The 12638-nt window shown below is 38.1% G+C and overlaps 1 protein-coding gene across 5 annotated transcripts in view; it reads left to right on the top strand.

Annotated features, from left to right (window-relative positions):
• The window catches only part of ANLN (anillin, actin binding protein), a 73711-nt gene that overhangs the window by 10177 nt on the left and 50896 nt on the right, over positions 1-12638 (top strand). For 4 of the 5 annotated variants that reach the window (XM_050937678.1, XM_050937675.1, XM_050937676.1 and 1 more), the window contains 11 exons: positions 417-757; positions 1527-1743; positions 4336-4529; positions 4891-4998; positions 5757-5877; positions 6940-7056; positions 7584-7819; positions 9598-9749; positions 10409-10556; positions 11285-11420; positions 11815-11997. In XM_050937678.1, the coding sequence (XP_050793635.1) occupies positions 417-757; positions 1527-1743; positions 4336-4529; positions 4891-4998; positions 5757-5877; positions 6940-7056; positions 7584-7819; positions 9598-9749; positions 10409-10556; positions 11285-11420; positions 11815-11997 (1953 nt within the window). The remainder of the gene's footprint in view (positions 1-416; positions 758-1526; positions 1744-4335; positions 4530-4890; positions 4999-5756; positions 5878-6939; positions 7057-7583; positions 7820-9597; positions 9750-10408; positions 10557-11284; positions 11421-11814; positions 11998-12638) is intronic. The other variant, XM_050937679.1, reaches the window with a different exon arrangement.

Here is a 12638-nt window from a genome sequence, read left to right on the forward strand (position 1 = left end):
TGGGCGGCGGGGGGCCCTTCCATTCCGGGACCCACCACCGAAGTGCCCCGAAGACCCGCGGTGGGGGCGCCCCACCACCGAATTACCACCAAAGACCCGGCTGCACTTTGGTGGCAGGTCCCGCTTTGGCGGTAATTCGGCAGTGGGGGGGCCCCGCCGCAGGTCTTCGGGACACTTCAGTGGCAGGTCTCGGAGTGGAAGGACCCCCTGCTGCTGAAGCGGGGGCCCCTCGCTGCCAAAGACCCCAGGCTCCTGGAGTCCTGGGCGGCCCTGGAAATAATCTGCCATTGTCTTTGCAAAATAACCTAACAATTGTAATTGAGTTGCATAAGAACTTTATTTTGACAAAAGGTGGACTCTTTCTAGTGTCTTTCAAAAAGTGCGTGCAGCTCTTAACTACTTGTCTTAATTTTCAGATCCATCTGAAAGTTCTCCCCTACCTCCACTCCTGTCAAAAGAACAGGCTGTTTCCCCACCCAAACAGCCATCTCTCGCAAGTGATACCCCAGTTGGGAGAAAAGGCCGTTTAGCTAACCTTGCTGCTACAATTGGTTCCTGGGAAAATGATCTAAGTCATCCATCTGCAAAGCGAAACAATACACAAGAACAGCCTGGCACTACTTGTTTATCCAAATTGTCCACTACAAGTGAAGCATCTGCTCGAATCAATAGCGGCAGTGTAAAGCAGGAAGCTGCATCCTGTTCTCAAAGGGCTGTTGAGGTATCTGTAAATAAATCAGCAACCTCTAAGATATTGGTGAGTGATCAAATTTAACAACTAACCTGATGTCTTTTTTTTGTGGGATGGATGTTACCCTTACATGTCTAATCTGAATGTTCGTGACAAATGATCATGACCATTTTAAAATGAATAACCTTAATTATTTCTTGTTTATTATTTCAATCTTTATACCATTGATCTGACACTTAAAAGGTTATCATAAGCTTCTCTTTTCATTGCAAAAATTAAGATGGACCATATGAGCAAGAGAAGGGAGCAATGGCTTCCAAATGTATGTGAATTGCACTCCTTTTTAGTCACCAATAGGGATTTATAAGAGTGGCACGCTCCCTGAGTAATTTAGCAGGCAGGAATTATGAGGGTCTGGCTTTTAGAAATCAATTGTTCATGTGGTTGATTGCAAGTCTCAACTGTAAATGTAAACATTTTTATAAAATTCAAGTCAGACATCTGAAAGTAGTAGCATCTGTTATGAAAATTATCCCGTTCATGAACTTGCAGTGTTCCACTGAATTTAGAATTAAGGATACACATATTCTTTAATATTAGTCTAACAGGTGGCAAATTATGTAATCCAATATAGAAAAACTTATATATTGGATTTAAGGGCATCGTGTAATTGTTTTGCCTTTTCTGTTGTTCTCTTGGGAAATAAGAGTGTTCAGATTTCAAACAGTGCTATGTGCCACATTCTTCATCTAGCTTTTTCTGGGTGAGTGAAGAATGTGTGGTCTTCCCATTTAATTAAGATCATCGCCAAATGTATATTTCTTTTTCTCTTTAGGGACCAAATTACTTAGCAAAATCCTCTAGAGTAACCAGTCCCAGTCCTAAGGAACCTGAGGTACCACAACTATTAAAGAAGCTCTGCAGCCCCCAGAAAACAGAGGAACTTAAGCCAACAGTAAAACCAATCTTAGCCCAGCCAGTTCAGTCCAAAGAAGAGCCAATCAAAAGAACACATGTGCAACTTGAACATAAGGATAAGCCTACAACACCAGGTAAGTGACCTATTTTTTAAAGCAGTGAGTGATATAGTTGCTTTTTAACCATTACCTTCAGTTTTAAATTTAACTTATTGTAAATGTTTCGAACAAATGTACTAATCTTTTTTCCTTGAGGTCTAAAACTACCTTTTTAGCTAATGCTGGTCTATACCATGTAATGGTTAGCTGTTCATATTTTGAATTTCTTGTAACTTTTTACTAATAGAATTCTAATCAAGCATCCTAGTAATAATTTAAGAGAACTGTTAGGGGGCTTATTCCTTCACCGTCTTACTTCCCTGGTCCTTCTTGCATGAACGGAGAGCAACAATACCCGAAGTCTAAAGGCACAAACAATTCAATGTTTATTGGGGTGAACTTCCAGCAAGCATGATTCCAGTTTCCTTCCTTAGTGTCCCCCTTCCCAGCTCTGACACCACAGAGCCTTGCCTGTGTCCCTGTTCCTGTTCCCATCCCCTTTTCCTATTTTCCCCTTTTAACAAGACATGATTTTAATTCCCCCATCCCCAGTCCCTGTCCCATTTCCCTCCCACTCCCCCTTCCTGATTGACTGCAGACTATATAGTAAAACCTGAATTTTGCTTAGCTATTCCTTAACCAATCATTTTACTGAAATTTAACTAACCAATCCTAACATATTGTAACATGGTTATTTAACCAATTATATTCCACCACCTTCATTGGTTTACACCCAACAAAATTAATTATACAGCAGACAGAAACAATTACAGAACCAGACAGAGCCCATGCAACTAAACATACAAAACAATACAGAAGTGAGGATTTCACAACTACATCTATACAGACATAAGGGTTTTCCAGCTGTGTCTATTGATAAGTGAATTCTTGCTAGACAGGATGCTATTAAACTAAGTTTCCTTTTACGTCTTCTAGGCTCTTCCCTTTCTCCGGACGTGATAGGACTATCAGGACAGGATTGTATTCCTAATAGCACCTTATTTCAATGTGACTAGTTTGGAATGTGAGGATGTGACCATATACTTCCCAGCTTATGGCTGCCTAACTACATCTTAGCTGAAGGCCTTACCCTATCCAAGTAAAAGAAGGCCGTTACAGAGACGGACAGTGATTTTTGATTTTTTTTTTTAAATACCTCAATAACTAGCTAAGTGATAAGAATACACCTAAATTCTTAAAGTATAGGCCTTTGCACACAGGCGTAAATATCTATATCTTAACAAGTACTTCCATAAATATAACTTCCATATTCCCATCTTTCTCTGAACATAGTTTTGGTAGCTCTCACTGAAACCATTTTAAGCTCTGAACTAACTTCTTTATACATAAAGAATATTTCAATCCCTTTAAAACCAGGTGTCACAATTTTGGTGTTTTTGAACCCTCCCCATGGTCTACTGAAGGAATACTCTGCTCTCTCAGGTCTCTAGCAGTTTCCACTCTGGGTAGGGATCAACATCCCTTTCCCTTCTGACCAGGGGTTTAGGCTTACAGCACCTTTGACTGTTGGGATCATAATGAATTGAATCAGTTCAAGCTGGCCTTTTATACCCCAAATTCTTTCTTTGTCTCCTGCGTCTTTTGAGCCTGTCCTGAACCAGTATATGCAAACCACCCCAAGGGATGGTACTTTTCTGGAGCTGTTTATAGTCCCAGTCACTGCAAGAATTACCCCTACTGTTTCTAGTTCTTGGATGAGCTGCAGTAACCGTTCACTGTGAGTAGAACATAATCTCTGGCCTGCAACTATACATATTAACTTTATGACAATTATACAATACTCTCCAAAGATACTGCATATGGTTGTGCTATGTCACACTAACCAACTTGGTACATTTAAAGTGATTTGCAAATTATTAAATCCTATAGGTTCTTGCTGCACATGAACCAAAGAGGTGTTCGCTAGACATCTTACATAGGAGTTACAGCATGAAACTTTCATCCATTTCTCAGTTTCTAAAGATGTGTGTAATGTTTGGATTTTTATGAGAGCACTTCTAGTGACTCTTAATGATGTGACGCTAGAAGATTAGGGAAGACTACTTGAAAGTAATCAAACAGTCTCATGTGCCTAGTTGATCAGCCTTACAAAGAACTAAGCTGGACTGGCGAAACTGAACTTTATTTCATTTTTTTTTTTTTTTAAAAGGGTAGCTCTACAGTTTTGCTTCACTAAGTTTCTCTTTCCAAGACTCACTTAGAGTAGAAGACAAATCTATGCTATTATACTCAACAATGCTATTTTAAAGTAAGGTAAATGCCAAGCAGCTTCTCCACCTTCTATTTCTCAGCCACTTTGTACTGACTTGTAAGTGAGATCTGGTTCTGGAGAGAGTAGGTGAGGAACCAAGCCGTTTTAACTATCAGTTGATGTACCTTTGCACTGAGAGACATCTCTCACTCTAAACTTTGATTTGCACTGCTGTAATGTCCATTCCTCTTCTGTTTGGAGAAAGAGCAACAATTACATGCTGAACATGTTCAAAAGATAGTGGAGTATGGAATGCAAAACATTGAAGGCTTTACAAGAAAGCAGCTAATATGTTTATGGTCTAAAAATTGTTAAGTGTGTGACTCTTACAAAGCTAAAACCATTGTTTTTTGTAGGGGGATCAGGAATCAAACCCTTTCTGGAACGTTTTGGAGAACGCCTTCAAGAGCATAGCACTCAAAGTCCTGCTACAACTACTACTGGATACAGAACACCTATTATTACCCCAAACACAAAGACAATCCAGGAAAGACTTTTCAAACAGAATGAAACATCCTCCACTGCCAGTCTAGCACAACAGCTCAAGCAGGTATGGTTTGCTAAATTTTAATAGTTTTACTTATAATCTTCAGGAATGTTTCTTAATGCTCTAAAACTCCCTAGGGATTAAAAAACAACAACAGAAAAAAGTTTATAACATACATACATACATACATACATACATACATACATACATACATACATACATACATACATACATACATACATATATATATATATATATATATATATATATATATATATATATATATATATATATATATATATATATATATATATATATATATATATATATATATATATATATATATATATATATATATATATATATATATATATATATATATATATATAAATAATATGTTCTTGTATATTTCTCTTATGCTTAGGAACGTGAAAAGGAACTTGCTTGTATTCGTGGCCGGTTTGACAAGGGCAGTCTGTGGAGTGCTGAGAGAGGTGAAAATTCAAAAAGCAAACATCCAGAAATTAAAATGGTAATATGTCAGTGTATTTTGATGTGTCCATCTATAAATTGTCAGGGAACCCAGAACACATAGATAAGCATGTAAATGTACAATAATCTATATTAATCTTTGCTTGGAGACAAGCATATATGGGCCTGTACAAGACTTTATTCCAAGCAGTTTATATAATACTAGAGTACCTTTCCTTTTCCTTTTTCTCCAAGAACCATAACTGTTTGTTTAAAGGGAAGGGGAAAAGATAGTATGAGCTTATCAACTTTATGATGATATGCTTTGGATTTAGCACTTTCTTACACGCTACAAAATCTTAACTTTTTTAAAGTACTTGAAAGAAACAACGTAGAGTGTATGCGCTCTTGAGTATATTCTATCTGCCAATATTTTAAAGGAAAATATTCAATCTTCACTTTCATTTATTGTTTAAATTCTAATAGTATCTCAACAGTAGGTTCGCCTCACCTTCAAGCTAGGTGCTATTTTGCAATGTTAAAAATGTGCCCTTCTGGATATATAGTTTATTTAAAAAAAAAACCCTTCTCTCCATGGAATCTGACTTGCTGTGTTATTGCATCTGAGTAGGAGCCTCATAGCTGTAACTTTTATCTTGTAGTCTTTCAAAATAAGACTGATATTTTTATAAAATTTGTTTTGAGTCAGTAATAAGGTTGTGCCTCGAATGTTCAAATATCAACTAGTTCATTTAGTTTTCAAGCCACAAGTTATAGTACATTCTGAGACTGACTTTAATGTAATTTTTTCTTCTTCAGGAAAGCCAAGCTCAAGCTAGTTCAAAACAGCTCACTAGTTCAGATACTACTTCGCTTGTAGCAGCAGAAAAGACCACAGCATCTGAGATACCAGTAAAATCTCTCTCCTCAGAATCTTCAGGTGAGAACAATCCTTGAACTGATATGATTAATATTGGTGTAAAAGGTTCTGTGTTCATACTTTTGTTACAGGTTGGCATACCTGGTTGTGTCTGCAATATCTTTATTCAGGCCTAACATTATGAACATTTGGGACTCTCAGCCCAGGTTAGAACTGGGCATAATGTATAGGCATACCACTTCCCCATGTGCTGCCAATGCATCTTGATCCTGACATGTAACATCACTGTACTTCCAGTTCTAGGCTTCTTTAACAGACTGTCAACAGATAATGACATTTCTGATACAGGCAGATTTGAACTAAAATCATAAAAACTGACTGTAAAATATTAATCTGATATTTGTGTATGTAGGGACTGGAGACAGTATGTGTGAGGGCTGTAACTACCCATACTGGAATAATAAAACTGGAGTAACCCAACTGGGTGTAAGCCTTCCTTCCTGACTTCTGAGAAGCATCCATCCCCTTTCCTTCAGTGTGATAGGCATCATGAAGCAGCCAAGTGTCTGTCACCATAGGGGGAAGGAGGAGGAGCAATAACAGAGGGCTCCCTGAATCTGGCAGGATCTGGGAGGCTTATAGGACACTCCACCAAATACTTAACAGTCAGGGAATGAGAACCTAGGTGCCCTGCCCCATAGAGGAAAAAGGGACAGAGTCCCCCTTACCACCCTTGTGCGTAGAGATGCTGGGCTGGCTCTGCACACCCAAACACAGCTGTTGAGGGCCAGGTGGTCTTCTGCCCTAGTTTCTTTGTAGTGAAGTGACTCCTATGTCTTCCTTTGGAGTAGAGTGGAAGTCTGTCAGTACTGTTCCCATCCAAGTGTCTTTCTATTCATGAAGTAGGGGAGGGAGTCTTCCCCAGTGTTCCATGAGGTTCAAAATATTTCTTCTTTAAAATTTTAAAATCAAAACAAAAGAAACTTACAGTACTATTTTGTCGTTTATTCTTTTCTTCCACTTATAGGTTTATGGACTTCTTAAGAATTAGAAATCAGACACAGTGCATAGTTCTGACTGTACCTGCAGTAATTTTACCTTACTTTTTTTTAAACTTTCTAGATGCTTCAAAATGTGAAGAGACTGAAAAACTCAGTCCCCTGAAGACCACGTTGCTAAAGAATCCACTAAAAGTAATATCTGTCTCAAAGCTTGAGCAATTTACAGAGAATGAGAATGGTTTGTAACACTTCATTAGCTAGTCCTAAATGAGCATGATCACTATTATTTTGTCCAACAAAACATCAATTTCCTGCAAATTAAGTAGGCTTCTAGTGCAGCAAGTGTCTTTTGCTATCAAAGCATATATTTGAGATCAAATTCATATAAACATTCCTGGGTTTCTTTAATTATTTTATCATAATTGGACAATAGAAATATATTGTGATATTCAGGCTTCAAAGGAACATAAGAAGACTTTTGCTTATGAACTTATTGCAATGAAAAAATAACTGGTCCTACAGTGGTGAAACACTCATTTAATTTTAAGACCTTAATTCAAAGTTGGGATTTGTTTGCTAAGTGCATCTTTAACTGATTTCAAATGCCAATACTTCATGTAGTTATAGAAATAAGCAAGTACAGAACTACTTGGAAAATATTACTGCCTCTTCTATTTAGTACTTCCTCTTCTGTTTTAATAAAGATCAGTGCTTTAAATGTACTACAGGTATGCTCATAAGTAATCTTGGGATCTGACTTTTCAGATGCAGTATGTGAAATTGAGATGAGTGTGAATGATAAAATGAATAGCTCAAAGGTAATAAATGACATCTTTGATGAAGTTCTTCAAGAGGATGGACTAGACATAGAAAAACTAAAGAAAGAAATGCGTATGAACCTGGAAGCTGAGAGTGATGATGAGCAGGAAGAGTCACTGAATATTTCATCAATGTCCCTGCTAACTCCGTTAGCAGAGTCTGTTGGTGTTGTAAGTCCAGAGGTAAGAACAGATATTAAATACAGGAATCTACAATTTGACTGTACACCAATAATGCTATTTCACAAATATTTGTATTTTGTATTATGGTCCCTGAACAAATATGAATAAAATGTGAGACTTTTCTGCTCAATCAGTGAAAAACTTATATTCTGGTCCTCCACATTCTCACCAAAATCCCTCCAATTTAAGCCACTGTGCCGAAACACTGTTAAAATAGCATGCAATCCTGTTTAACCTCTTTTCATAAGAGAAGCATCATATGCCTTGGGCAGTATGACTATCCCCACTTATTCCATGACCTAATCACTGATGCAGAATTTTTTTCCACTGGGTTTGCTTCCTAGCTTTAACACTCCCACACTCTGAGATCTCCTTGAAATAAACAGCGTCAGTTTGAAATTTTTAACTCAGTACCTACTATTCACTGCTGATACTGCGAAGGCAAGGGGAAAATAGTAGTTATCCTAAACTCTTTCCCTCCCTTTCTATTTTAGCATACTTCATCCATGATAAACTGTGCTCTGTGGCTTGAAAGAGGTGCATGCCAGCTTCTTTATTTTTCCTATGACTGTCAGAGCTGCAGTTCCCCTGGTACTTGCCCTTCTGTGGTGGTGTGGGTGTGGCTGAGGGTCAACTAAATCACTCTGGCAACATTGTAGCAACTGTCTGCCGCCCCTCAGCAGTTTAACAGCTGCTGTTTTATGCATGAAGTGGCTGCATTTCAGGAATATAAAGCTTTCCTTTCACTTCTTAACTTTCATTTCTTCATAACAATCAACTTTGGAAATGGAACAGCCGAAAGATTATTGATGTTTCTACTTCTTGTTTTCTAAAGAAGTGATAGGGCTTTGCAGATCAGAGGGACAAACCAATATGTTAATCTACTTTTTTCATCTGCACTTCATACTGAACCCTGGGTTTCCTCAAACTTTCATCTAGTGAAATCACTGTCTAGTGGTGAAAGAACCATAACAAACATTTTGGCAAATCTTCCTGCTGTTCTGTGATTCTGGGGTTATAGCTTACAAGATAGCTGCAGCTTGGTGTTTGCTTAAATAACAAAAATGAACAAAAATGTGAAGAAAGATTAAACTCTTTTATATAGGGTTTAAAAATACAACTAGAAAAGGAATGTTTTGACTCACTGCTTCCAAGAAGTTATTGTTAAATTACATTACCAGTCAAATACTTGTCTTTCCTTGGAGATGATGTTTCTATCTTGAAGTCTTTACTTAGCCAGAAATCCCATTAATGTCATTGGGAACACTGGCTGCATAAGGATAGCTGATTCTCATTCTTGGCCATCAGTCAGAATCTAGTAAATTGTTTCTGGTCCTATATACAGTGCCATCTCGTAGAATAAAATATAACAGAACTAATTATGTAATAAGATACTACTTCATCTTCCCTTAAGATATTTTAAGGGTTTGTGTTTCCTGCTAGTGGATCTCAACTTAATGTCAAGCTGACAGCATCGTGTTCTTAAAGACTAACTTTATGTTCAAGTTTCAACCCACCTGTCAAAGTACCAAAAGGGATGGCAAGGAACAATCAATTAAACTGTCATTGTATATTCTAAGAGTATTTGCAAAGTACAGTTTAAGTAGTTCTTCTGACTTTTATGGAAATTGTAAATATAGGTAAGGGGTTGCTTACTCAAAGGGAATGCATGGGAAGAGTAAATAAGGGTGGAGAGAGAAGTAAAGGTGGGGGAGCAGAATAAGCCACATTTAACTGGGCAGTTATTTATGATCCATAACTCTCTATTTTTTTTCCAGGTTTTTGTTTCCCCTAGTAGGTCAGTTGCTGAGAGCAGCAGTATAAGTGATGAAAGTCCAAAGTCTGGCAAATTCCAAAGGACGCGGGTCCCTGGTGCAGAATCTGGAGACAGTATTGGCTCTTTGTCAGAAGATCACAACCTTTTATATAGGTAACAAATTTTCAGAGGCTTTGGCTCAACCTTAAACATTCAAATCAAGTCACTGTGGAAATGTTTGGCTTTATTAAACTGGGTACCTCCTGGGGAGGGGAAAGAGAGGCTTGAAAAAGCTTTAATCTTTTTTGGCCCCCAACAGACTATTTCAGTGATGTAGCTGTGACAGGGCTTTATCAAGAATTTCTCTTACTGTCATAGAGTTTAAGGCTAATATTGCAGGCCATTAAATTCACCCAGATACCTCTCTGTTAAGCCTCTAGTTAGACCAAAACATTTCTGCCCTCAGGAAAATTAAACTGTGTGCCAAAGGTAGAGAACAGGAGAGAACCAGATGCCACCAATGCCAGAGGCACCTGCAATGGCAGTGACCTGATAATGTGAAATGCCCAGATGATCCCTGCTGGCAATTAAGCCTTCACCAAAAGCCTCTTCTACATCTTTATTTTATTTTTTTTTAAAGTCATCTTTATATTGCCACAACCTTTAATCTGGACAGGAAGTCACAATAAAATTGCTCCCATCTAAATGTGTTGACTTGGGCATTCTTCAGAATGTGTGGGCCAAATCCCAAAACATCAATGCTTTAATGTAAAAAGCTGTGCTGGACCCTAAAATGTTAAATGTATCTAACACTTTTTTTTTCTTTTAAAAAGCATTGATGCTTATCGATCTCAAAGATTTAAAGAAACAGATCGTCCTTCAATAAAGCAAGTGATCGTTCGCAAAGAAGATGTTGCTTCTAAACTAGCAGTAAAAAGGAATGGAACTTCTGATCAAGTTAATATTAAACAGAAAATGCAAGTATGTGTAACTTTAAAAAAAAACAACGCACCTAGTCTCCCACTTACTGCTTTCTTGTGGTTTCTTTTTGTTTTGTTTTGTTTGTTCTGTATGTGCCACAGACAATTAATGTTGCATAGACTTGCAAAATTTAAGGTTTTTGTCCAAATTTAGGACTCTTTTATATTAAAGACAGGACAAATGATACATGCTAAGTACTTTGGTTCTGTATAATGTAATAGAGGCTATTGTGTGAGGCCATTACTTGTGGGCCAGTAGTCTGGAGAGAGCATGGCTCTTCTATTGAGTACTCTTGCTTGTTCTCACTAATCTACGATGTTGCCATTTCCAGGTCTATGCAGGAATTGTAACTATAGCTTTAATCAGGCTGTGTTCTGACCTTCCTCCCTTGCCTACAAATCCATCTGTATCTCTCTCCTCCATGTATCTCCTAACTTTGGTGAGCAGCTCTACTGAAGGTGGTAACCCCTGCTAGAACGTTCCCCACTCGTTGCCTTGTCACATCTGTACTGTTGTCAGCAATGGTGGAAGGGAAGAGAAACCCATGTGAGAGTAAAACTTCATACTGTAAACTTTATAGTTTGTCTAGCTAAGTTTCTACACATTGGAAGAAACCATTTAAAGAAAATACTTTTCAAAAGGCTTTGCTCTTGGATACTAGTGCAAAGAGTAAAATTCTTTTGTAACTTCACTATTATTTTTTTTTAATTATCATGGGACTATATTAGGAGCTGAATAATGAAATCAGTTTGCAGCAGACTGTGATTCATCAGGCCAGCCAAGCTCTGAACTGCTGTATTGATGAGGAACATGGAAAAGGGTCACAAGAAGAAGCTGAAGCAGAGAGACTTCTCCTTCTTGCAAGTATGTCTTAAAGAATGGCTAATATTCAGACTAATCCTTTAAATTACAGAACAATTTCTGAATGGTTGAAGTTTCAAGATAAGCCCAGGAAAATCCAGTTCTGATGACACTCTATTGTTCTCTCTGGTTATCAGGGATTAGTTATAATCTCTCTTCTGAAAGGAAGAAGTGATTACGTGGGTAAAGGTCACTTGCCCCTCCATTCCCTCACATCCTTCTATCAGTCCACTATACTCTCTTGTACAATTTCCTCTTGCATTTTGACGCTCTGTCCTCAGAAACTCTTCATAATGGTACACTTACCCAATAAAGGAATTGATAGCAAAAGGTACTTAGCTACACCCTCTCTCTACCCTTTTTCCCCCACTCCAATTTCAATAATCTCTCTTTACAGCTGAAAAGAGAAAAGCTTTGCTTGAAGAGCTCAACAAATTGAAAAACGAGGGACCTCAGGGCAAAAAAAATAAAGCTGCTTCTACGCCCCGTGAATTTGCTCCGTCCAGGGGATCTGTTACTCTTTCAGAAATGCGACTACCTCTGAAAGCAGACTTTGTCTGCAGTACAGTTCAGAAACCAGGTAAGATGCTTAGCTGTAATTTAGAAAACATATTTAGCCTGCTTAGCTTGCATTTTAATCATTATGGTTGTTGGTATTTCCCACAAATGCCATGGTATTTGAAAAGGAGTCTGTAGTGACTAATACGAACCTGGTTTTAGCTAAACTTTATTTTAAGTTCTCTTAGCAGCACCTGTCATGGTATCTGAGCACCTCCCAGGAAACAGCCTGAGTACCTTGAAGTAGGGAGAAAAAATGAGACTTCTGGCCTATTTTGGATATTTTAGTTCCCATTGCATCACCTTTTCTCACCCATTTTTAAAAGCTAAAGTAAGTAACTGACTAAAAATCCAAAATAAATGTCCCATGGATACTCATCCATGGGGATGTCTACACTACATAGTAAACCCAAGTCTGTGACTTATGCCTGCAGATTGTTCTTTCCAAGCTTTCTCTTGAAGAAATGCTGGGTTGCTACATGAGCCTCATACGCATGCTAGCACATCCATACTGTCCTGTGCGGGCATGATTCAAGACCCTGATTCTGGGGATGTATCCCAGGGCTTGGTTCGTGGTGTATTGTGGGAGAACTTGACAGTCCATCCCACAGAACTTGACTGCAGTGCTCTTACCCACCAACACATCCAACTGAGCCATTTTTG

This window comes from Gopherus flavomarginatus, chromosome 2 (genome assembly GCF_025201925.1).
Source record: "Gopherus flavomarginatus isolate rGopFla2 chromosome 2, rGopFla2.mat.asm, whole genome shotgun sequence".
NCBI lineage: Eukaryota > Metazoa > Chordata > Testudines > Testudinidae > Gopherus > Gopherus flavomarginatus.